This window comes from Staurois parvus, unplaced genomic scaffold (genome assembly GCF_062004578.1).
Source record: "Staurois parvus isolate SC_StPar_1 unplaced genomic scaffold, SC_StPar_1.0 ptg000503l, whole genome shotgun sequence".
In the NCBI taxonomy this organism is placed as follows: Eukaryota; Metazoa; Chordata; class Amphibia; order Anura; family Ranidae; genus Staurois; species Staurois parvus.
In genome coordinates, this window is record NW_028318299.1 from 1,570,254 (window position 1) to 1,598,211 (window position 27,958).

Consider the following 27,958-nt stretch of genomic DNA (forward strand, 5'->3'; position numbering starts at 1 on the left):
GGGCGTGGAGGAATATCAGACCTGCCTTTGGTGAACTGTCCATCTCTGGGTGAGGGGTTCTATTCTTATACTGTTCTTTTCACTCCCTTAGTTTTTGTTGATTAAGATCTTTTTTGAAGAAGGGCTGCATGCATAAGGGGGGCGGGGTGGTTTCTTGACCTCACAGGTTTGATGTCTGGTGTAGTGATGTGAGTGGTAGTACGATTTATTTCCCCAATTATGTCATGTTCATTTCTGAGACGTTTGCTTTTGTCTGACGGCAGATTTTGCTATGTTTATTTTCGTTTTGCTGTAAATATATATAATTTTTTTATATTCTGTATAATATTTTATGTTTATTGATTGCGAGACTTTTAATAAAGAAAAATTGGGAAGAATGTCCCTTACATTGGTGGTCAGTGGGAAGAATGTCCCTTACATTGGTGGTCAGTAGGAAGAATGCCCCTTACATTGGTGGTCAGTGGGAAAAATGCCCTTACATTGGGGGTCAGTGGGAAGAAAGTCCCTTACATTGGTGGTCAGTGGGAAGAATGTCCCTTACATTGGTGGTCAGTGGGAAGAATGCCCCTTACATTGGTGATCAGTGGGAAGAATGTCCCTTACATTGGTGGTCAGTGGGAAGAATGTCCCTTACATTGGTGGTCAGTGGGAAGAATGTCCCTTACATTGGTGGTCAGTGGGAAGAATGTCCCTTACATTGGTGGTCAGTGGGAAGAATGTCCCTTACATTGGTGGTCAGTGGGAAGAATGCCCCTTACATTGGTGATCAGTGGGAAGAATGTCCCTTACATTGGGGGTCAGTGGGAAGAATGTCCCTTACATTGGTGGTCAGTGGGAAGAATGTTCCTTACATTGGTGGTCAGTGGGAAGAATGTCCCTTACATTGGGGGTCAGTGGGAAGAATGTCCCTTACGTTGGTGGTCAGTGGAAAGAATGCGTCTTACATTGGTGGTCAGTGTCAAGAATGTCCCTTACATTGGTGGTCAGTGGGAAGAATGTCCCTTACATTGGTGGTCAGTGGGAAGAATGCTCCTTACATTGGTTGTCAGTGGGAAGAATGTCCCTTACATTGGGGGTCAGTGGGAAGAATGTCCCTTACATTGGTGATCAGTGGGAAGAATGTCCCTTACATTGGTGGTCAGTGGGAAGAATGCTCCTTACATTGGTGATCAGTGGGAAGAATGTCCCTTACATTGGGGATCAGTGGGAAGAATGTCCCTTACATTGGGGGTCAGTGGGAGGAATGTCCCTTACATTGGGGGTCAGTGAGAAGAATGTCTCTTACAGTGGTGGTCAGTGGGAAGAATGTCTCTTACATTGGTGGTCAGTGGGAAGAATGTCTCTTACATTGGGGGTCAGTGGGAAGAATGTCTCTTACAGTGGTGGTCAGTGGGAAGAATGTCCCTTACATTGGTGATCAGTGGGAAGAATGTCCCTTACATTGGGGTCAGTGGGAAGAATGTCTCTTACATTGGGGGTCAGTGGGAAGAATGTCTCTTACATTGGTGGTCAGTGGGAAGAATGCTCCTCACATGAGTAGCTGAACCATCCATACAATGTTGGTCGGTGAGGAGAGATCCCCTCTTACATACAGCTGAAACGATCATTGGTTCAGATGTTACTTATATGAAAGGCAAACAATTCCCTTTGCAGTACACAAGACACTCACAATCTCTGACAGCTTTCAATCACATTTCATTTAATGGCTGTATGTGATAAATGGATACACAAAACTGTTACATATTTATATTCTGTATATGCATGAAAATGATTATATTTTTTTCCCACAATTGGAAAATGTAAAAATATTTCTGAAAAGTGTGCAGCTTCATTGATAACTTGTAAAAGCATAAAGACAAATAAAAGGTTACATGTGAATAGAAAGCTAACTGTTGACCAGGACAGGGCCTCCAGCGTGTGGAAAGCCTAGACCAGGAGTGTGCAGCACATAGACTTGAATTCAGCCCTAATTCCATCAATTATTCCTCTGAATCCATGGCCAGCTTCCATTGGGTAGAAGCATCTAAAATGTTGAAGCCATTGTCTGTGTGTATAGTTTGTGATTTATTATGTACACGGATGCCACCATTATATACGCAGATCATGCCACCAATGGTTGTCCTGCGTTGATAGACTTTTGTGATGTCTATCTACAACTGCTTGGCAAGGAAGGCAAATGATTGATAAAGGGCCACTAGAATCAGAAAACTACAGACCACCGCGTGTAATATCAGCACGTAAAACATGGAACAGCAAACATGTTACATGCAAACGTTACATTAAAGTCGGGTTCTGACACATTCAACAAAGACAGGAACCTTGTGCTCAGTAAAAACTCTATAGAAGGAAAACCTGTAGTGGAATCTCAGAACGGTTTACAATTTGTGAATTATTTTTGATGATCTGAACAGTTTTCTTTGAATGGGGAATACTGAGGGGTTCCATTTCATCAGACCTAATATGAGGAAGCACCGGACCCAAGGATGGGCAAAAAAAAGGCAGTCCTCTGTCAACCAGGATATCCTTGAGGGTCCCTGGAGAAAAAAAAGAGCAGTATGTAAAGGATGAGGGCACCAGAGGTGGCCCCCGAAATGCGTTGGCTTTATCCTCGTGTTGTCAAGATAAACATTCATTGAACTCGCTATATAGTGGCACTTTCATCCTTTACTGTACTGTAGAAGGGCCCATTCACACGGGAAAGCTTTGCTCTCTAGCTCTCTTGTCACCTCCTCCCACGCTTGCCTCCAGGACTTCTCCAGAACCTCTCCCATCCTCTGGAACTCCCTACCCCAGTATGTCCGGTCTGCTTCCACCCTGTCTGCCTCTAGCTGGACTTTGAAAACTCACTTATTCAGGGAAGCCTACCCCACCTCCACCTAAGAACTGCACTGAATCACCTCCACCAGATCATCCCCCGCAGCTACTGCCTTTTGTATCCCCTCCCCCTTCCTTTAGATTGTAAGCTCCATGAGCTGGGACCTCCTATTCCTTCTGTATTGGACTGTATTGGAATTGTACGGTTCCCCTTTATATTGTAAAGTGCTGCGTAAACTGGAGCTCTACAAATCCTGTATGATAATAATAATAATGGGGTCCTGTGCAGGTCCATGTTGTTGGTGGAGAAAAGGTCTCGTGGTGGAGTGGAGTTCTGGAGGCTGTAAAGAAGGGTCTAGGATCCCTAAAATTTCTAGAAGGCGTGTATTTCACCAGAATCTGGTGAGTGCGGTATATGTTGGTTGGAGCACTTGTTCATGGTGGAAGCACAATTTTGTTTTATACTGCTAGTGGACCTGAGGAAATAGAGTTACCCACCACCTATGGATACAATGTAGAGAATGCATACATCAACCATGGGTTCCTCCATCTAGGAGGATCAGAATGGACAGTGTAGGATTCCACTGTCATAGCAGAGTTTAAAGCGCTAGTAACGTCCGCTTGTGATTTTTACCTATAGGGAAACTTATAATAAGACTTACCTGTAGGCAGGGGCAAACTGACAACTCATGGGGCCCCCGGGCAATAGGGGATCATGGGGCCCCTGTGTCCTTGCCCAAACTCAAAAAAGCCTATTAAAAAGGTACCAGGGGCATCTCATGGGGCCCCCTACTGACCCCGGGCCCTCCAAATGGTCAGTCCGCCCCTGCCTGTAGGTAAAATGAATATTTCCTAAACATGAACTGTTTAGAAAATATTCGCTCTTCTTGGCAGCTGGCACATGCGCTCTGCAGGAATGGCATACCCATCCCGTTCCTTCACAGAGATGTGCCGTGGCCCGTTACTTCCACACGCGTGTGCTTCTCGGCCAGTCAGATGGCCGGAGCTCACGAACCTGGAAGGAAGACCGGGTGAAGATGGAAACCCTGGCAGTGGTGACAGCGCACCGTTGGAGGGCTTTGTTCTAACATAACTTATACCATTGCCTTGAAGAGGATTTTTTTTTTTTTTTTTTTAAGCTGCGGTTTTCTACTGCTTTAACGCCTTTGGGGTCTGTTTTTTCCTGCCATTAACACTGCCTCATCCACCTTCTTCTCAACCTCCACATCATGCATAAACTTTAGGAGATACTTCTTCCTCTCCAGTCGCTTTCTCCTCATATCATGTTGGTGGGACATATAATAGGCGACATTTTGCAGAGTGCTGTAGAGAAATGTCAGTATGTCAATGTCCTTCTGCTGGGTCCTCTGCTTATCTTCTGTGGTATAATTCTCCATCGATATGATTTGCTCGGCTCCCATCTCTCTGAACATCTCCACTTCAGAAGTAGCCTGACTTGCTTTGCAAGTGATGACTACAATAGGAGTAAAGCCTAAGACACACGAAGAAGCAGATAGATGTTACAAATGTACATAGTCACGTTTAAAAAACACATCCTTCAAGTTCAACCAAAATTCTAAAAAACAGCTGCTCAGAACTAGTGCCAGGATTAGGTGCCAGGATTAGGTGCCAGGATTAGGTCCCAGGCCTGGTGGTGCTTGCACATGCTCCACCTACTTTTGCCAGGTCAGTGCTGGGTGCAGAAATGACAATTGCTGTCCAGCTGCACTAGAGTTACCGCTCTGGGGGAAGAAACAAAGGGAGGAAGGAAGGAAAGAAGGAAAGAAAGATGTCCACAGAGCCTCCCTTACATTAGAGTACTTACTGGGAGGCAGGATAGAGCAGGGAGGGGTGGAATGGATGGATGGACTGGCAGGCTGCACCATTCCTCTTCTGGTCTTCAAACTTCCCACCCACACATGTCCTTCTCTGAAGCACAAGACTACTGGGAAGTGTGGGCAGGGCAGACACAGGAGGAGGGGTGGGAGGAAGAGCAGAATCATCTCTCTCTCCTCTCTCATGGAAGGGGAGGGGGGAACTGTCAGTGCTGGCTCTGGGCTCTCAGCTCAGAGCCCTGCCACCACTGGGGATGGAGGGGGTGGAAAAGAGAATGGGGGAGAGGGGGCAGCAGAAGGAAGCTCTTCATGTTCCTCCTGCAGCCATTGAATGTTCACCTTTCCTCCTCTCCCTCTCGCAGGCATTCAGCAGCTGCAAGGAGAATATGAAGAAATGGATTTCTCTCTATGCAGCTGCCCTGCTGCTCCTCCTATCCAGGCATACATGGGGCCCACACAGACCCCTGCAGCATGGGGCCAGGTCACAACTGTGACCCCTGCGACCCCTGCAGCTTCAATCCTGATGCGCACAGTGAAACAGTCAAGATTTCATTAACATTATAATAACCAAAATTTGCTCTTCACTCTGGAAACAAACGTAGTGCAGAACTTTTCCAAAATGCTAATTTTATTCTGTGATTTTCCACTCTTATAAAAGTACTATAATTGTGTTTTATAGAAAATATGGTGAAGGTAACCCTGTTGCAATATACTTCATTTCCTCAGCACTGTCCACCCAGACTCCCCACTCTACATTTCAGCATTGATCCTCTTCCAGGTTGCAGAATACTCAGCACTGTCCAACTGACTTTCTTTGAGCCCAGTCCATTATGGACCTGACATAGTCCAGGCTCACAATACTCCTGGACTGGGTTGTGTTTGTATCATTACAAGATGTGAGCACAGAGCTGTCCAAGAATAAAGACCACCCAACCTCGCCATCCGAGGAGAAGAAGGACTCAAGACACCACTTGCCTGGACATAGACTGCAGGAGTTATGCAGATATCATTTTTTCAAGTGTGTGGGGGAGTAAAGCCTCGTACACACGATGGGAATATCGGATGAATGATTGTTGTTTTTTAATTTTTTTTGCATGCTAGTCTCTCTATTGAAAATTAAATTAAATTTTATGAAAATTCTCGTACAACAAAATACAACTTTGGAAGTGATGTAATGTATTTGTACTGTATTTTCAAATAATTACTGTACTGATTAAATGAAAATACCAGATCATACGAGAAAAATGTTTGTGTTTGTCCCTTCGGATAATTCAGATGAACTGCCGTGATCAGCTCTCGAAAGCTGTGTACTAACGAGCAGATAGCAGATAGCCATAACCTCCGCAACCTGAACCCGGCCCCTCTCCACTCTGCAGCTGACCGTCTGTACGACAGTATCCTTCCATTGTCATGCCCTGACCTGGCCACTACTGCGTACAACGACTCGCTGTCAGCTGCCTTAGATTCCTTAGCACCCCTAACCACACGTAGCATTAGACCCCGACCGCTTCAACCCTGGCAGAACAACCACACTAAAAATCTTAAACGACGCAGTCGCACGCTGGAGCGATTATGCTGCAAAACTAAATCCCCTCGAGCGTTCTCCCTCTACAAATCCACCTTCCTCACCTACACCTCCTCCCTCCATGCCACCAAACAAGCCTACTTCATAACCCTCATCAACACCCTCTCCACCTGTCCCCGCCGGCTCTTCTCCACTTTCAACTCTCTACTCTCTCCCCCCCCCACCCCCACCCAGTACCTCACTCACCGCCCATGAGATTGCCAATCACTTCCAAAATAAGATCAACGCAATCCGTAAGGACATCTCCAATGCTCAACCTACCTTCCCACCTAGCCTCCCTCCCACCATAACCCCACCAACTCTCCCCTCCTCTGACCTCGCAACCACCCTACCCCCCACCACACCTAACGTCCCGCATACTATAACCTCCCCAACACTCCGCTCCTTCAGCCTTGCTACCACTGAGGAGGTCACTAAGGTCTTCTCTGAAGCCCACCACACCACCTGCCCCCTTGACCCTGTTCCCACACAACTCCTCCGGGCACCCTCCTCCTCCATCCTACGCTCCCTCACCCACATCTTTAATCTCTCTCTACTGGCGCATTCCCCTCCCCCCTAAAGCACGCGTACATCACCCCCATACTCAAAAAACCCTCCCTGGACCCTACCGACCTGAACAACCTTAGACCCATCTCCCTGCTGCCATTTACTTCCAAGCTCCTTGAGCGCTTAGTCTACAATCACCTAAGCTCCCACCTCACTGACAACAACCTCCTCGATCCACTACAGTCTGGCTTCTGACTCCACCGAAACCGCCATCCTCAAAATCATTAATGACCTGCTAACCGCCAAAGCTAATGGCCACTACTCAGTGCTCCTACTCCTCGACCTTCCCGCGGCCTTCAACACAGTCGACCACCCCCTCCTCCTTAACAAACTACACTCCCTCGGCATCAGAGACTCCGCCCTCTCCTGGCTCTCCTCCTATCTATCCCAACCTATAACGCTACCACCTCCCCCTCTCTCCTCCTCTCTGTTGGGGTCCCTAATGCTCGGTCCTCGGGCCCCTTCTCTTCTCCATCTGCACCTCCTCCCTTGGCAAACTGATACACTCCCACGGCTTCAACTATCACCTCTACGCCGATGACACGCAAATTTACCTCTCCACCCCTCGCCTCACCCCTTCAGTCTCCGCCTGTATCACCCACCTACTGAACGACATATCAGACTGGATGTCGCTCCATTTCCTCAAATTGAACCTTTCCAAAACCGAGCTCCTGATTTTCCCCCCAGCTCCTGCCCCCCTCACCCTCTCCATCATGACCAACAACACCACCATCAGTCCCACCCCACAAGCCAAAGTCCTAGGTGTCACTCTAGACTCAAACCTGTCCTTCCAACCCCATGTCCAATCGTTGGCAAACTCATGCAGGCTCCACCCCCGCAACCAACATCTCCAAAATACGTTCGTTCCTAACCCCAGACACTACTAAACAACTCATTCACTCCCTTATTATCTCCCGTCTGGACTACTGTAATTCCCTTCTCACCGGCCTCATCACAGACTATCCCCGCTTCAGTCTATCCTGAACTCAGCGGCCAGACTCATCCACCTTACCATCCGCTCCGCTTCTGCCACCCCCCTCTGTCATTCCCTCCACTGGTCTCCACTCAGTGTCCTCCACCCCCCTCTGTCATTCCCTCCACTGGCTGCTGATTGCCCAACACATTAAATTCAAACTACTAACACTGACATACAAAGCCATTCATAATGCTGCCCCAAACTACCTCACCGACCTGATACCCAAATACCACCCAACCCGTAATCTTCGCTCCTCACAAGACCTCCTACTTTCTAGCTCCCTGATCTCCGCCTCCCACGCCCGACTGCAGGACTTCTCCAGGACTTCCCTTATCCTCTGGAACTCACTACCCCAATCCATCAGACTGTCACCTACCCTCCTCACCTTTTAGGCGCACCCTGAAAACCCATCTCTTCAGGGAAGCCTACCCCACCCTCACCTAACTGCCGATCTCCTCCACTCCTCCTACCACTCCATCCCCCACAGCCACTTCCTTCTGTACCACTATCCCCTCCCTCCTAGATTGTAAGCTCCAAGGAGCAGGGCCCTTGACCCCCTCGTGTTTTGTTTTGTTAATGTATTGTCTCATGTTCTGTCCCCCACTATAATGTACAGCGCTGAGCAAACCTTTTAGCTCTATATAAATACTGTTTAATAATAATAATTATCGTATGATCGATTCAAGATCAATATTTTTCATATGATCCTACGCTCCCTCACCCACATCTTTAATCTCTCCCTCTCCTCCGGCACTTTCCCCTCCCCTCTGAAACATGCACAAATCATCCCCATACTTAAAAAGCCCTCCCTGGACCCCAATGACCCGAACAACCTCAGACCCATCTCCCTGCTCCCATTTACATCCAAACTCCTCGAGCGCCTAGTCTACACCCTCCTATGCTCTCAACTCAACGACAACAACCTCCTCGATCCCCTACAGTCCGGCTTCCCATGAATCTGTCCCCCCACTGCTGGCCTCGGAGGGTATATCTACCCTGGAGAAAATACAGTTCATTTTATAAAAGTTTATCAAGTGTGAACATCAGGGCTCATGTAAGTGAATTGCACCTCTTTACATTCCTATACATGGTATACCCTGTTAGGCTTTCTACATTGTTTTCTTCCTTTTTCTGAGATTGTAGGAAGGTGCAGTTTACTTTCTTTCCTGCAGGTGGTGCTATTCCACAGCAGCACTGTAGCTGGAGAGGAAGTCAGGAGCAACATGGTTCCTCTATGGTTTCCTGGGTCACTGGGGAAGCAATCCAATTGGATGCTGCCACCCCATGTGACTCAAGCAGCCATCTTGGGTCAGGCAGAGCCTATTTAAGGCTTTGGCTCCCAGCCTTGGCATATATTTGTGGTGTTGGCAGAGTAGCGAAAGGTACCCATCTGTTAGGGACAATAGTAGCGGTAGGGAGAGGTTCCTGATGAGGAGGGAAAGTATAGGGTTGCAACTCTTCTGGACACCTTTCCTGGTTGGGTAATAGACAGCCAGGCCTCATTTTCTCCCCTCTCAACAGATGCTGTCAGTCCGGCTGGAATCTGCTTAGTCCACGTGGCTGGAAATTGTGAGCGCACCGGGCTGGGTAGACTTCCCACCGGCTTTGTTGTGAATCATTACTACATTACTTCAATACAAGTTCTCAATTGCAGCTGCTTGTGTGAATTATTGCCTCCACACCACGTGGCACCCCACCTAAAAGTTGCTACGTTTTCCCCAGAGTGACAGGTACGTCATGCATTTCATGTACAGTACTACCCCTGGGTTTTATGCCAATGCTGCATGTCTGGTTGAATTGCATGTGGTTCCTCCCCACCCCCTCCCCTATTTTTCCTGTCCTTTGTAGCTACAGTACATCCTAGCCATTCCTCTCTGGCAGGTCACATCAGGCATCACTTCTGCCCAGGGGCAGACTGACAACTCATGGAGCCCCCGGGCATTCGGGGATTCCGGAGCCCCTGTGTCCTTGCCCACCCAAACTCAAAAAAGCCTATGAAAAAGGTACCAGGAACATCTCATGGGGCCCCCTACTGACCCCGGGCCCTCGGGCAGTGCCTGAGTTTCCAAATGGTCAGTCCACCTCTGCTTCCGCATGTAGTGCTGGTGAGCTTCCGTCCTTGGCAGATGCGCATGTGCGACAGCGATGACGCACTTCTGGTGTGTCATCCACAACCAACTACCCTCGGTTTGGCATGCCAGGGCGCGTGCGCTTCCACCTGACATGAGGAGCACACATGAGCACTAGTGATGGCGCATTTCCGGTGCGCTGGCTGGTGGCATTAGATTGGCTTGCGTTCCAGGTGCCGCCATGTGTCCTCAGGTGGCAATCCTTTCTCCAGCCCATCTAGCACATTTCCACACATCAGTAAGCTGCCACCATCATCATTTGATGACATTTCTAGGAGGAATTCTATATTCTTCATTTTGCAGTAATGTTTCTGCTGTATAGTCTTGTTGGATGCATTTATACGAATTACATATTACATCACGGCAATTGCATATCGTTTACAACATGCTACATGTCTATTTGCTGCCATTCAGAGACTGATCCACAGTTTTTATCCGGGCAGTTCACCAACTGGGGCAGTCCCTGGTGGGCCCTCCCTTGTCATTTCCACATGAAGGGGGGTGTGGTGATGGCTTTTTTGTGTTACCTCCTCTACAGTATATATGGGCAATCGGCACCTTTGGTTGGTTCAGCATTAAGGAAGGGAGTCCTCCCGAAACGCGTCAGTTATTCCAACCAGGCAGTGGTTGGGACAGGACTCCATTGTCTGGGACTGAGAGATCGGCTCTTTATCTGTGTTTATGGTTTGCTTGTGAGTATCCATTTGTGACGTATCTTTTAATAAATCTGTTATCATGACGAGGAGAGCGCGCCATCTTGTATTTTTTCTTGACAGTATCTAGATTCCCCGATCTGTGGAGGGCTGCACCTTATCAAGTGAAGGACAATGTGTGATATTGAGGAGCACTAGGATTTATATTTATTTATTTTATGTACTTATATAGCGCCATCAATGTACGCAGCGCTTTACATATATATTGTACATTCACATCAGTCCCTAACCCTCAAGGGGTGTGCAATCTAAGGTCCCTAACTTACATTCATACATACACATATTAGGGACAATTTAGACAGGAGCCAATTAACCTACCAGCATGTCTTTGGAGTGTGGGAGGAAACCAGAGTACCCAGAGGAAACCCACACAGGCACAGGGAGAACATGCAAACTCCATGCAGGTGGTGCCGTGGTTATGATTCTAACCAATGACCCCAGTACTGCCAGGCAGAAGTGCAAACCATTTAGCCACTGTGCTGTTGTTTTACATAAATTTATTGACAGGTACATAGGTATGTGTTCTGGGTTCTGCTCTAATACTGTACTTTAGTTTCCAGTGATCCCCTATTGATGCCCAATTCTGTCATTTTTTTTCTGTTTTTTCAGTTCATTTACTACATTTTTTGAAGGAGTATACAAATCATAAGCAAACTGCAATATCAAAAGGTGGAAAATAAAATCCCACAATGCAAGTGGAATACAGCAAGATACCAATGATGAAGATGGAGGTATCACAATGAAGCACAAAGACCTCTACAACAAGGGCAAGGGATAGAGTGGAAGAGAATGGTCTTAACGTAGCTACAAACTAGCAGATAGTCCATGTGAATGCCCAGCACTCCTTCCTGGATATCTCAATCTACCAGGGACTGGAGGTATTTCTGTCATTTTTCAAGTATCCTAATAATCTGAGTGGAAGCAAGTCCCCCCCCCCCCATAACGATGGATTCCTGTTCATCTCTATGGCAGTTATTTTCAGCTCTTGTAACTCCTGTTACTGACAATAATCCTCATTATGGCAAATTACAATTTTTCAGATTAGTGCAGGGGTGGGCAACTGTGGCCCTCCAGCTGTTGGTGAACTACAAGTCCCATCATGCCTCTGCCTTTGGAAGTCATGCTTGTAACTGTCAGTTTTGCAATGCCTCATGGGACTTGTAGTTCTACAACAGCTGGAGGGCCACCAGTGACACCCCTGGCTTGGTGGACAGATCATCTCGTAACTGATATATTAAACCCTCTGGCTGGGATTTCTTGTGTAAATCTCACCTGTCATCATTCTGCACTCTTTCAGAAATGTTTTCATCTCCTGTTGGTCATGGATGCAGAACTGACATCCACCTCTGCAGATAAAATGAGAAAAAAAGATATAAGTACAGGTAATTGAGACAATACGGCACATAGATAGACGTTTGAATGATATAGTGTGCTGCTGATAATGCAAGAAGCCTATTAAAAGACCAGGGCTGTATTTCCTATAATAGCACTTGTAGGCCACTGTCTAGGGCAGCAGGAGGGGCAGCTCAAAAAATAAAAATGACTAAAACATTCTTTTTATTGATTGATATTGGTTCCTTTATAATCTAATATATAATATAAAAATAGATGACTGATAGGAGGCCAGTTTCAGAGATCGTACCTAAATATGATAGGAAGAACCTTCTTCATTGGTAGAACACCAGTAGCTTAGTGTTAGGAAGGATTTTACATTAGGGTGTATAATACATGTACAGATACATACAGTGTATCAAGGAACCATCCATCTCCTTGGTAACTGTAATCCTTAGGGGAGAGTAAAAAAAAGTCTATAGGCATGTTCTAAATTATGCTTTTGGGGTGAGTAGACATCTCCATGATTGGAGGCCTCATCCTGACTTCATACAATGCCAAGTGTCTTGTGCTTTTACCTCTGCCTCGCTCTTCTGTTATTTGGATCCACTTCTGGCTCCCATAAGATTCTTACGTAGATTTAAACTTGCTCAGAAAATGAAAGCCTTCTTAGGAATTTGGAGGTCCAAGCTGCAGAACCCTGAGCTGGCAAGTGATGGCTCTTGGGCCCAGTGAAGTGTTGCTCATTGTCCTAACACTACAACATAGGAGGATGGTCCTGTGTTCCCCCACGGGGCTGCTTATAGGGTGGATAGAGCCAGCCCTCCTGTATCAGGCCCAGACCTCATTAGTTCAGCAGGGGGCTCCAAGGCAGAAATGGGACTCTAATAATTTTCTGGTGCCATGGCTCCCAACAATTAAATTCAAGGTCCAACCCATTCCTCTATATTAATCCACCAGGGCAGGCTGGAACTTTAAATGTAGTTATTGGGAGCCACTGCAAGGATCGTTACTCAACCTACACCTAAAAATTATTAGTCCGCTTGCAACCAAAGGTGATTGGAGAGTCCCCTCTGTGCCTCTGGGCCCCCTGCTGAATTGAAGGGACTCTGCGACAGAGAGAGGGCTATTTAAAGCAGACCTTCACTCCCCCCACCCACTTAATTCCACCCACAATTTCACTCTTATGCCCCCCCTCTTCTCTAACAATCAGACATTTTTTTAACCTTCTTTTTTTGAGGAACCCTCCTCACACTTTCATGGTTCTTGTCTGGGTGACTGTGATGTCCACGTTCCCGTAGCCTTTCTGATTCTCCAGCTTCTGCTTTTGCCCTGTGATCACTGCCCAGCCGTCTGCAGGTTGAGCCACAGCCTGTCATGCTGCCAGGGGCGGACTGACCATTTGGAAACTCGGGCACTGCCCGAGGGCCCAGGGTCAGTAGGGGGCCCCATGAGATGCCCCTGGTACCTTTTTCATAGGCTTTTTTGAGTTTGGGCAAGGACACAGGGGCCCCATGATCCCCTGGGGTCAGTAGGGGGCCCATGAGATGCCCCTGGTACCTTTTTCATAGGCTTTTTTGAGTTTGGGCAAGGACACAGGGGCCCCATGATCCCCTATTGCCTGGGGGCCCCATGAGTTGTCAGTCCGCCCCTGTATGCTGTTCTTCTTCAGCACCACCACCACTTTCCAGCTGGCAGCAACAGCTAAAAGAGCTGGTGGGACAGTTAGCAATGTCACCAGCAATGACGGGGTATTTGTGTGTATAGCGTGTGTACTGTATGTGTGCGTGTGTGTTTGTGTGTATAGGTTGTATGGCTGTGCCGTGTAAAAGGCGGTGGTGTTGAAATAATGGTGAGGTAGGGTGTGCTTTGTGCTGGGATGTACATATAATTCTGGCCCCTGAACTTTGTACATTACAAACATCTGACATCTACACTCTGTATGTTACATACGCCTATCCCCTGCACTATGTACATTACACACGCCTGCATGCTTTCCATTGTGTTTTCTCCTGACCCCTGCACTATGTACATTACATACAACTGACCCCTGTGCTCTCTATGTTTCATACAACTGACCCATGCACCTTGTATGTTACATACTCCTGACCCCTGCACAATTTACATTACACACACCTGATTCCTGCATTCTGTACATTACATTCTTGACCCATGCACTCTGTACATTATTTTTACTCTTGACTCCTGCAATAAGTGCATTACATATATCTGACCCCCTGCACTTAGTATGTTGCATACTCCTGACCCCTGAACTATGTACATTACATACAACTGACACCTGTGCTCTGTACATTACACACACCTGATCCCTGTGCTCTGTACAATACATACAATTGCCCCTGCAGCCTGTATGTTACAAACTCCTAACCTTTGCATGATTTACATTGCACACACCTGACTCCTATACTCTGTACATTTTATTCTTGACCCCTGCACTCCGTACATTACATTTACTCCTGCCCCTACACCGAGTACATTACATATATCTGACCCCCTGCACTCAGTATGTTACATACTCTTGACACTATTTACAATACAAACACCTGACCCCTGTGCTCTGTACATTACATACAACTGATCCCTGCAGCCTGTATGTTACATACTCCTGCCCTCTGCATGATTTACATTACATACACGTGACCCCTGCACTCTGTACGTTACAATCTTGACCCCTGCACTCTGTACGTTACAATCTTGACCCCTGCACTCTGTACATTATTTTTACTCCTGACCCTGCACTAGGTATATTACATATATCTGACCCCTGCACTAGGTATATTACATATATCTGACCCCTGCACTAGGTATATTACATATATCTGACCCCTGCACTAGGTATATTACATATATCTGACCCCTGCACTAGGTATATTACATATATCTGACCCCCTGCACTAGGTATATTACATATATCTGACCCCTGCACTAGGTATATTACATATATCTGACCCCTGCACTAGGTATATTACATATATCTGACCCCTGCACTAGGTATATTACATATATCTGACCCCTGCACTAGGTATATTACATATATCTGACCCCTGCACTAGGTATATTACATATATCTGACCCCTGCACTAGGTATATTACATATATCTGACCCCCTGCACTAGGTATATTACATATATCTGACCCCTGCACTAGGTATATTACATATATCTGACCCCCTGCACTAGGTATATTACATATATCTGACCCCTGCACTAGGTATATTACATATATCTGACCCCCTGCACTAGGTATATTACATATATCTGACCCCTGCACTAGGTATATTACATATATCTGACCCCCTGCACTAGGTATATTACATATATCTGACCCCTGCACTAGGTATATTACATATATCTGACCCCCTGCACTAGGTATATTACATATATCTGACCCCCTGCACTAGGTATATTACATATATCTTACCCCTGCACTAGGTATATTACATATATCTGACCCCTGCACTAGGTATATTACATATATCTGACCCCTGCACTAGGTATATTACATATATCTGACCCCTGCACTAGGTATATTACATATATCTGACCCCCTGCACTAGGTATATTACATATATCTGACCCCCTGCACGCAGTATGTTACATATATCTGACCCCTGCACGCAGTATGTTACATATATCTGACCCCTGCACTAGGTATATTACATATATCTGACCCCTGCACTAGGTATATTACATATATCTGACCCCCTGCACTAGGTATATTACATATATCTGACCCCCTGCACTAGGTATATTACATATATCTGACCCCTGCACTAGGTATATTACATATATCTGACCCCTGCACTAGGTATATTACATATATCTGACCCCTGCACTAGGTATATTACATATATCTGACCCCCTGCACTAGGTATATTACATATATCTGACCCCCTGCACTAGGTATATTACATATATCTTACCCCTGCACTAGGTATATTACATATATCTGACCCCTGCACTAGGTATATTACATATATCTGACCCCTGCACTAGGTATATTACATATATCTGACCCCTGCACTAGGTATATTACATATATCTGACCCCCTGCACTAGGTATATTACATATATCTGACCCCTGCACTAGGTATATTACATATATCTGACCCCCTGCACGCAGTATGTTACATATATCTGACCCCTGCACTAGGTATATTACATATATCTGACCCCCTGCACTAGGTATATTACATATATCTGACCCCCTGCACTAGGTATATTACATATATCTGACCCCCTGCACTAGGTATATTACATATATCTGACCCCCTGCACTAGGTATATTACATATATCTGACCCCCTGCACTAGGTATATTACATATATCTGACCCCTGCACTAGGTATATTACATATATCTGACCCCTGCACTAGGTATATTACATATATCTGACCCCTGCACTAGGTATATTACATATATCTGACCCCCTGCACTAGGTATATTACATATATCTGACCCCCTGCACTAGGTATATTACATATATCTTACCCCTGCACTAGGTATATTACATATATCTGACCCCTGCACTAGGTATATTACATATATCTGACCCCTGCACTAGGTATATTACATATATCTGACCCCCTGCACGCAGTATGTTACATATATCTGACCCCTGCACTAGGTATATTACATATATATGACCCCCTGCACTAGGTATATTACATATATCTGACCCCTGCACTAGGTATATTACATATATCTGACCCCCTGCACTAGGTATATTACATATATCTGACCCCCTGCACTAGGTATATTACATATATCTGACCCCTGCACTAGGTATATTACATATATCTGACCCCCTGCACTAGGTATATTACATATATCTGACCCCCTGCACTAGGTATATTACATATATCTGACCCCCTGCACTAGGTATATTACATATATCTGACCCCTGCACTAGGTATATTACATATATCTGACCCCTGCACTAGGTATATTACATATATCTGACCCCTGCACTAGGTATATTACATATATCTGACCCCTGCACTAGGTATATTACATATATCTGACCCCTGCACTAGGTATATTACATATATCTGACCCCCTGCACTAGGTATATTACATATATCTGACCCCCTGCACGCAGTATGTTACATACTTTTGACGCCTGCATTATGCACATTGCACACACCTGAACTCTGTGAACTACCTACTGCTGCCCCCCTTGCACTCTGTACATTATATATTCCTGGCTTCTGCACATAGGCTCAAGATGTAAGACCCTTCTGCTGTTAATGCAATTTTGACCTGTGCACAGCACTGAATGAATAGTATGGGGGGGGGGGTGCTATCAGGTAAGCTCTATGTTGCCCCATGATTATTAATACTGACCCTGTTCCCTAACAGACATGTGCGGTTCATTTCGTTATGAATTGAAATTCGGTTGAGTTTCTTGTTATTCAGAGATTCAGATGTATCAGAATCCCCTGATAACAATAGTAACTAAATACAACAAATCTGAAACAAATTATAACAAAATAACAAAATGAATTTGTTTCATTCGGATGTGTAAAGCATCTAAAGAAAAATGTTGCAAATTGAATAGCTAGTTGTTTAGAAGAGGGAACTGCGGCATCCTTAACAACTGTGGTTCCCCACTGGCAGCAGAATGTAAACAAAGGAAGAGTCGGCATTAGAAAAATTAAAAAAAATGTGTGGGGTTCCTCCAAATCCAAACCAGGCCCTTATCATATCCTCTAGCCTGGCAGGCCAATAAAGGGGAAAGAGGGGCAAGTGCCCCCCCCATCTGAATCATGCCAGGCCACATACCCTCAACATGGGGGGGTGCTTTGGGGGAGGAGGGCACCCCCAAAGCACCTTGTCCCCATGGTGATGAGGACAAAGACTTCTTCCCCACAAACCTGGCCCAATGGTTGTGGGGGTACGGGGGGGGGGTAATTTATTGGAATCTGAAAGCCCCCTTTAACAAGGGGGCCCTCAGATCCTTCCTCCTACCCATGTGAATGACTATGGAGTACATAGTACCCCTACTCATTCACCAAAAACGTGAAAACTAAATAGAAAAAGACAATGACTACACCCCCATGCTTACGTACCGGCAGGGGAGTAGTAGTTGTCACTTGGAGAGTGTCTATGGACAGGACCAGTCCTGTACGGCAGGCGGGCCGGGATCTGGGAGCCCCCTTGTTAAAGGGTCCTTCCAGATTTCGATAAGCTACCCCCTCACATCTCCACAACCTAAGGGCCAGGGTTGTGGGGAAGAGGTCCTTGTACTTATCAACATGAGGGCAAGGTGCTTTGGAGTGGAGCCCCCCTCCTCCAAAGCAACCCCCCCTTTTTGAGAGCATTTGCTTGGCATGGTTCAGGAAGGGAGGAGGGGAGCTCGCTCATCTCTCCTTCCTTCCTGGCCTGCATGCTTGGATGAGTGTCTGGAAAGGATTTTGGGGGGAACCCTACACCATGTTCTGGGAGCGTGGGGTCCCCCTTGAAATCCATACCAGACCTGAAGGGCCTGATATTAATAAGTAGCTGTTTTTTTAATCTTCTAATGCCAGCTCTTCTTTTGTTTAGATTTTGCTGACAGCAGGCGAGTCATATTTGTGACAGATGCTGCTGCCGCCCGCTCCTCGAAAACCAGCTATTCCAGGCTGTTTAACTGGTTCCCCCCCACCCTATAACAGAAGTACTGGACCTTTTATCTGCTCATTGTAATTGGGATAATGAGGGAATAACACACACCTGGCCATGGAACAGCTGAGAAGCCAAGTGTCCCATTACTTTTGGTCCCTTAACAAGTGGGAGGTACATATGCAAACTGTTGTAATTCCTACACCGTTCACCTGATTTGGATGTAAATACCCTCAAATTAAAGCTGACAGTCTGCAGTTAAAGCACATCTTGTTAGTTTCATTTCAAATCCATTGTGGTGGTGTATAGAGCCAAAAATGTTAGAATTGTGTCCATGTCCCAATATTTATGGACCTGACTGTATATCAATTAAATTACACATATTGGGATTGTAGAAGAATACATTTTGGCCTAAATTCATAACGAAATTTGATTTTTACATTTTTTTTATTGGATATGTTTTATAGCAAAAAGTCAAAAATATTGTTTTTTTGTCAAAATTGTTGGTCTTTTTTTTGTTTATATCGCAAAAAATAAAAAACGCACAGGCAATCAAATACCACCAAAAGAAAGCTCTATTTGTGGGAATAAAATGACATACATTTCATTTGGCTGCAGCAATGCATGACCGCGCAATTGTCAATTAAAGTAATGTAGTGCCGTATGGCAAAAAATGGACTGGTCAGGAAGGGGGGCAAATCTTCTGGAGGGCAACAGGGTAATTTTTCAAATGACATAATTTAAATAAATCTGAAATCACTTCTGAAAATTACGAATTGATTAGGAGAAATGAATGCAAATATACAAAACAAATTCTGAAAATGAATCCTTTTAACATAATGAATATGAGGAAACAAAATGATTTACTTAATGAAGGAAACTAAACATACTTTTTGCTGTGCACATCGCCATTCCTCAATACTAGGAGGTACGGCCTGCAGATCCCCAGGGCCGGGGGGGGGGGGGGGGGGGGAGGGGTGACACAATGGTATGCAGTAGCTGCTGTATGAAATGTTTTTATTTTTTTCTGCTTGAATAAAGATTTTTTTCTTGATAGGGTAGATTGGTCCACGCTTTTTTCAATCCTCGTTGGTGCTGGGTCTTTTTTAAGGGGAGCTCTGGTGCTCACTGGGCATTGGGTTTGACTTACGTAAGGAACAGAGAATGCACATTTATCTCAGTAAATAAGTGTAGCACTACCCCCTTAGGAGTTGCTGAGTATTTGGGTCCCCCTATAGTCCTGCACAGCCAGGCTACACACATTTTCACAGCAGGAGACAATAACCAGTCCTTGAGCTTTGTTTTTAGGTTTTATAAAGGTATTTTGAACTTGGATGGGGTAAGGGGTGTATGGGATGCCCAAGGACAACTTCCTGGAATGTTTTACAAGTCTCTTTACACAAACAATTATTCTTGAGAGCTAGCCGGACTCTCCTGGTGTACCACCCCAGAGCCCAGATACTCCTCTATCCAGTTGTCTGAAGGAATCCATGGGAAGGGGTCCAGTGCCTGTCACTTTAAAAGGAAACAGTCCTGGGTAAGGAGCTAATCCAGTTTCCCACCAGAGTGCTTCTCTCCCCTTACTGTCCCAGGGAATGTGGGTCTACTCACTCAGTCCTCAGTCTATGAGCTAGTGCAGCAATGGGCAAACTACGGCCCGCAGAGCGTGATACAAAAAAAAAACAGCCAGGGCAGCACGCTCAAATGCAATGATTGGCCAGTCTCGCTGCCACTCACATCCTGATAGCCAGTGATTGGCTGTCAGGATGTGTGTAGGCGGGGCAGCATGACGAACGTGAGGGGAGCTAGGCTCCTCTCACAGTCCGCCCTGAAGACCGGAACGGAGCGGGAACACGGCGAGAGGAACGCGCGGAGCAAAGGTAAGTAAATTGACACAGTGGGGACTTGGGGACTTAATATGGGGGATGAATTACTATAGGGGGGATGAATTACTATATGGGGGATGAATTACTATATGGGGGATGAATTACTATGGGGGATGTATTACTATGGGGGATGAATTACTATATGGGGGATGAATTACTATAGGGGGGATGAATTACTATGGGGGATGAATTACTATATGGGGGATGAATTACTATAGGGGGGATGAATTACTATGGGGGATGAATTACTATATGGGGGATGAATTACTATATGGGGGATTAATTACTATGGGGGATGAATTACTATAGGGGGGATGAATTACTATATGGGGGATGAATTACTATAGGGGTGATGAATTACTATATGGGGGATGAATTACTATATGGGGGATGAATTACTATATGGGGGATTAATTACTATGGGGGATGAATTACTATAGGGGGGATGAATTACTATAGGGGGGATGAATTACTATATGGGGGATTAATTACTATGGGGGATGAATTACTATAGGGGGGATGAATTACTATATGGGGGATGAATTACTATGGGGGATGAATTACTATATGGGGGATGAATTACTATATGGGGGATGAATTACTATGGGGGATGAATTACTATATGGGGGATGAATTACTATATGCGGGATGAATTACTATATGGGGGATGAATTACTATGGGGGATGAATTACTATATGCGGGATGAATTACTATATGGGGGATGAATTACTATGGGGGATGAATTACTATATGGGGGATTAATTACTATGGGGGATGAATTACTATATGGGGGATTAATTACTATGCTTACTATGGGGGAATATTACTATACTTACTATGGATGGCATGGTAGTGGCTGGGCCGGCCAGCAGCTAGTCCGGCCCCCGGGTCCAATATATGAACCCATTGCGGCCCTCAAGTCAAAAAGTTTGCCCACCCCTGAGCTAGTGGGTTGGTGGCTGTTACCAGGCCTTTTGCTGGGCCACGCCTTCTCTGCTGTGCAGGTGGTCCTCGCTCTGGGGGCTGATGAGATCCTGAGTTTTCCTCCATTCAATTTTTGCAGCCTGTAGGCAGGCCCCTCACCCCCTCCCAGGCTCCACACTCCTCTTGCTCAGTCTATCTTCCACCTGAACTCTCTGTCCTACTGAACAGGCTCAGTCACTCTTAAGGGCTATCCTGGCCCCATGCCAAGTTGGAGATTGGTCAGGATCCCTCAAGAGTGCAGACCAGACACTCCTTACCCCCCTCCCACTAAGCTCTAGAGACTCCTCCAAGTCTCTAGGTCAGGGGAAGGTCCCAAAGAGCTGGTCTACAGAGCCTCTCAGCCCTGACCACAATTGGACCCCACTAACTATTACACCAGGGCTGCTACCCAGCCCTTCTAACTAAACATTAGATTCTAGTTCCACTAGCTACCTAGGAGGGTGCAATAATGAAATAAAAATCATGTTTTACATTGTCTATGACTGAGTGATTGAAGTGACCACAGCTTCACTTATAACAGAACACTCTCTGCACTTTTAGTAAATGAACCCCATTGCATGCCATTGCTGGGTAAGTACAGAAGGTTAGTGCTCATCGATACAGACGCCAAGGACTCACCTACAGACAAATACAGGAACAGTGAGGTCTGTATAGTTCGGGTTCAGGTCCGTATCTTCCAACGTAGACATATAATCATAAAATTTCCAATACTTATTCATTGGCCCATTTAAAGGCCTAAAGTTCCCTGTAAAAAATATATAAATAAGCATTAACTTTGGTTTGACTTCTTGGCATGTGCAGTCTATGCAAGAGGAACATGAATCTGTGTTTCATCCTGAGCAGCACACACAAGTCCTTGTGCTGTCACTGATAGACCCAGAACAGACTAACCACTGGGGTGGTTCCTGATCATGTGATCATTGTATTGGCTATGATTTGGTAATCACATGTCTTTGTTTGTAAACAGAGTTGTGCTGTGCAAACAAATAGTAGTAATTCATTCAAACATGAAGGCAGGTGTAGGCTGCAGTATTTCCTCCAACCTAAAGGTGGCACTGTGCCATTATTTCAGGCTGGCAGGAGCCCATTGAGGAATAATTGTCCCCTGCTATGGGTTCCAGGCAGTTATCTTGGGGAGGTTATCCCATTGGAGTTATCCTATTGGATACTAAAATCTGTGTATTTGTGACAGTACTAGACCAGTCTTCAGTTTGGTATTCCTGGAGATGATCTGGGATGTGTTGTCCTTCAATGGGGTACATGGCCAATGAAGGCAAAGCAATGGTGTTAGGGTCCCATCTGCTGCCTATCTGGTAGCCACAGAAAGGCGCTCCTGCCAGACAGATTTGGATGGGTGTGGAGGCGAGATTGATATACAGAGTAGTCACACTGGAGGTTATTATTAAAACTGTTTATTGAAATTCATTTTTCACAGGTGATGAGTAGAGGAAACATGTTTCGGAGAAAATGCTATCAGGGCTGTGATGGCTGAAGTGGTTGGAACTGACCTGGATTTCGAATATGATAAGGTGCAATAAAATGACGGAAAGCCAGCTAGATTTGGGCGTCCATCTTGACTTGAATAATTGCATAAAAAAAGAAGATTCTGCGTCATTCAGTATACCTGACTTCCTGATTGCTTACACTGCAGAAATGACTGCATGGCATTTATCAGAGCACATATCCTGATGGTGACAACATTGGACCTTACCTGTGTAATGTGTGCTGAAATAGCCACTTGTAATCTCTATCGGAAGCGCATTCGACAGGGTTACAATCAGGGCCAGTGCAGGGGTGGACTGACTATTTGGAAACTCGGGCACTGCCCGAGGGCCCGGGGTCATTAGGGGGCCCTATGGGATGCCCCTGGTACCTTATTCATAGGGTTTTTTGAGTTTGGGCAAGGACACAGGGGCCCCATGATCCCCTATTGCCCGGGGGCCCCATGAGTTGTCAGTCCGCCCCTGGGCTGGTGCTTCCACTAGGCAAACTAGGCAGCCGTCTAGGGCGCACTGCCACTTAGCGGCACCTGGACGCAGCACTCTTTCTCTGTGGGATGCCACCACATCATGAAAGATCCTTCACCTGAGGGGAGGGACAGCAGAGGGGAGGAAGAAAGGACGGAGGAAGATACCGAGTGTCTGGGGCCAGTGTAGCAGCTGAGCTGCCGCTCCTTCCAGTGTTCCTCTCAGACTCAGTCCCTTACTGCAAGCTGGCTGGTGGTTGCTGAACCCTGTGGAGTTCCAGCCCCTCTTCCCATTCATCAGTGGAGGCGGAGCTGTGCCTGAGGAGAAAGGTAATGGCTGACTCTGATGTCATGTGTCTATGTGAGTGTGACCCGGCTCACCATCCATCACATGTGCAATGTGTCAGTGAGTGATGACATCATCATGTTCCCACAGCCTGCTCTTCTAGTGCCTGCTGATCTGTGTCAGTGTTGGTGGTGGTGTGTTGTGTCGGATCTGTCACTGTGTGGGATCGCTCAGTTTAGGTGTTCTCTGTGTGTGGGGGGGCTGGGCTGTCTGCTGTCACAGTGATTTATTTCCCCCATTGCCTGGAGAATTCTAGCCTGGGATCTGTCAGAACGTGAATCCTCCTCTCACTGCAGTCCGTCCGTGACACGGATTTAAATATTAGTGCTGGTGGCATCTTATGGCACTTATTTTTGCAAATTAAAAGAAATTTAGTAGTTTCATGTTTTGTTGATTTAATATTTTCTACTGTTTTTAAAATTATGTATTTAGTTCTTTTTTTGGGGGGGGGGGGGCGCAAGTAGTTAGTCTTGCCTAAGGCCCAAAATAGTCAAGCACCGACCCTGGTTACAATGGAGGAGCGCAATGAGGGGACAGAGCATTGCCACCCTAAAACAGGAACTGCCTGAACAAGAAACTTCATGGCAGGATCACCAGGGATTATTTTACAGAATACAATTGATTTAGAAACATTAAAAATGACTTTTGAAATGGTATGAACATGTTAAAGAGAATATGAGATTTTGCTAACTGGGTTTACATGTAGTATAGGTAGAGGTCTTCCTACATTTCTCCTCCCAACAGGGACACAGACACTTTTATTAGTAGAGGGCAGAAGGGGTCTTCCTGCTGTTTGTGTCTTTCATGGGTGCTGCACATTCTTGTGTGCAGTCAGATCGCAGAGCCTTGTTCTTCCGCTTGTGGTGCTGTTTTGGGACATTCAGGTCACAAGGGCAGGGGGGGCTGATTTATCAAGAATTTGCATAGCCATTCACCCCACATTTGTTCGGTATGGATGGGGCAAGAACAAACAAAAAAACAAATATCAATGGGCTTTATCCTATGCTGTTTGAAAAAGTCATTATTGTTTGCAAACCATCAATTTAAAAAAGGTATATAACGCATTTGGCCACTAGATGGAGCTAAGTATCACAGGAATTTCCAAAAAAAACCTCCATCTAATTGTCAAACTGATACAACTGATACCGCAAAACATATATATACACACTATAATTCCCAAAGTATTGGCCCGCCTGCCTGTACACGCACAGTCCGTAGGGTTCAATATTGAGTTGGCCCCGCCCTTTGCAGCTATAACAGCTTCAACTCTTCTGGGAAGGCCGTCCACAAGGTTTAGGAGGGTGTCTATGGGAAGGTTGGACCATTCTTCCAGAAGCACATTTGTCAGGTCAGGCACTGATGTCGGGGGAGGAGGCCTGGCTCACAGTCTTCGCTCTAATTCATCCCAAAGGTGTTCTATGGGGTTGAGGTCAGGACTCTGTGCAGGCCAGTCAAGTTCCTCCACCCCAAACTGGCTCCTCCATGTCTTTATGGACCTTGCTTTGTGCACTGGTGGGCAGTCATGTTGGAACAGGAAGGGGCCATCCCCAAACTCCTCCCACAAAGTTGAGAGCATGAAATTGTCCAAAATGTTGCCTTAAGAGTTCTCTTCACTGGAACTAGGGGGCCAAGCCCAACTCCTGAGGAACACCCCCACATCATAATACCCCCTCCACCAAACTTTACACTTGGCGCAATGCAGTCAGGCAAGTACTGTTCTCCTGGCAACCGCCAGACCCAGACATGTCCATTGGATTGCCAGACAGAGAAGCGTGATTGGTCACTCCAGAGAACACATCTCCACTGCTCTAGAGTCCAGTGGCGGCGTGCTTTACACCACAGCATCCGACGATTTGCATTGCACTTGGTGATGGAAGGCTTGGATGCAGCTGCTCGGCCATGGAAACCCATTCCATGAATCTCTCTACGCACTGTTGTTGGGCTCATCTGAAGGCCACACCAAGTTTGGAGGTCTTTAGCTATTGACGCTGCAGACAGCTGGCGGCTTCTGCGCACTGTGCGCTTCAGCATGCGCTGACCCCGCCCTGTCATGTGACGTGGCCTACCACTTGGTGGCTGAGTGGCTGTTGTTCCCAGTGGCTTCCACTTTGTTATAATCCCACTAACAGTTGAGCGTGGAATATTTAGTAGCCAGGAAATGTCACGGATGGACTTATTGCCCAGGTGGAACAAACAGACAGAGGTCCTCCTGCGCTCCACGGAGTATCTAACTGAAATGCTAGCTGCTATCACCTATTCCTTATACCACGGGACATATGAAAACCCAAAAAATGTGATGAAGCGCTCAGCTATGAGTGTAACAAAAATTATACAATGATCAATACTAAACAACATATGATATATTACATCCAATGTGAATGAATCATGTGAATAAAACACTCAATTTCCTAGGAATCAATAATGTGACATAAATGGAACCAGTGCTTTTATATAGTGCCTAAATTAAATACGTGCCAAAAACAAACTCATGTTATGCCACCTAGTGGCTGACCAGATAAAGTGAAAATAATGAGATCATCCCACTCGTGTATACAAGGTGACAATTATATACATATATAGATAATAAAATCACAACAGTCCAATATAACGTGAAAAACTGTGCACATGATAAATGGTGTTCAATATACAGTGATTCAAAACTTCATTCCATGCTGCAAATGTGCTCCTGGTGACACTCTGACGTGACTCCCCTGGACTAGCTAAAGTGCCTCCTCACCTTCTAGATTCGCCCCATAAGGGCCACAAAGCTTTAAAATATAAGGATCTCAACCTGGCTTCAACGCCTCCACTTGTTCCACTGACTCCAATACAGTCCCTCTCAGAGTTAAATGTTCCTCTCAGACCACTCTCCTCAATATGGACTCAGATATACAGGGCATATAGGAGAAAACAAAGAACAGACCTCCATAGTGCAACACCGCTTTATTTTCACCAAAAACGCCAAAGGAAATCCTGAAGAAGCCATGTTTCCGTGGTGTAATGTGGAAATCCTGAAGAAGTCATGTTTCCGTGGTGTAATGTGGAAATCCTGAAGAAGCCATGTTTCCGTGGTGTAATGTGGAAATCCTGAAGAAGCCACGTATCTGATTTGGCAGAAAAAACGCTTGATGCAGCTAGACGTGTCTAAATGTTGGTCGCGTTTAGCACTTGAGCGTTAATTAATTTCAGTCTGCAGAATAAATGATCATTTTGGCCAATAAAATGAGTTACCGCCCAAGCACTTGACACTTGTAAACGTGCCTAATCGCTTGTAAAAGCCTTAGATAATTTTACAAGTATCAGGCGGTTTTTCTGCTGCCAGAGGACGGCTTCTAGGAGAGTTTTTCTGACGTCCTGCGTGCGTGAGACCTTAAAGGAGATCGGTAAAGAAATAAACTTACCAAGCTGGGCGAACACTTCTGCCGCCTCCACTCCATACACTCTCAGCACTGGTCTGTTGTCCGCTATGGAGATGGTCGGGGTCAGCTCATATGCTCTCCTCTCTGCAGTGACTGCATTCGGTCCATCTGTTGCTTCAGCATACATGACAAATTCTCCGCCATCCAGCACACACTTACATGAGTTGACCAGGGCTGACTTCCCAAACCCGACATTACCCACTAGCTGCAGGACAACGCGCTGATACTCCTGATTACCATGGGGGAAAGTATCCAGGCTGAAGCTGCGGATATAATTTCTCATCTCTTCCAGGGACCTCTGAAGATCTGCCATGTTTTCTGGAGAGTTCTAATACAGAAATCAGGAGATCAGAAGTGAAACTGCGCAGAAGAATGTGCAGGGACCTAAGTCCAGCAACCCACACCCTGGAATCTAACAGGAACAGAAGAATGTGCAGGGACCTAAGTCCAGCAACCCACACCCTGGAATCTAACAGGAACAGAAGAATGTGGCTATGTGTTCTTTAACCTCCCTGTCGGTCTGATTATGTCAGGATTTCTGTGCTCAAAGCGGTACATTAATTTCAATGGAAATTTGTTTTTTTATTGTAGGCCTGTAATTCTTAGGAATAACTCACTGAAATCTGTCCGGACAAGAGTCTAGTAAACATCCCGGGGAGGATAAAATTTGAAACACGAAATCATAAATTATAATATTATAAATAATCATAGAAAAAAAAAATAATAATAATAAAAAATTTAAGTCAATAACATAATCAAATCAAAAACACTGAAATGTGAAATAGAGCGCCAAGTTCGCACATC

At 45.7% G+C, this 27,958-nt stretch overlaps 2 protein-coding genes across 2 annotated transcripts in view; both read right to left on the reverse strand.

Annotated features, from left to right (window-relative positions):
* LOC149451981 (uncharacterized) overlaps positions 1–27,958 on the reverse strand; it is a 145,344-nt gene that overhangs the window by 78,514 nt on the left and 38,872 nt on the right. The gene's annotated exons all lie outside the window — the stretch shown is intronic.
* Positions 1,679–27,459, reverse strand: LOC149451982 (uncharacterized). The gene is made up of 4 exons (XM_089689933.1): positions 27,137–27,459; positions 22,042–22,168; positions 11,871–11,944; positions 1,679–4,306 (listed from the first exon to the last, which is right to left on the reverse strand). Exons 1-4 carry the CDS (start codon positions 27,435–27,437, stop codon positions 3,972–3,974), a joined length of 837 nt encoding a protein of 278 aa, XP_089546059.1. The 5' UTR covers positions 27,438–27,459; the 3' UTR covers positions 1,679–3,971.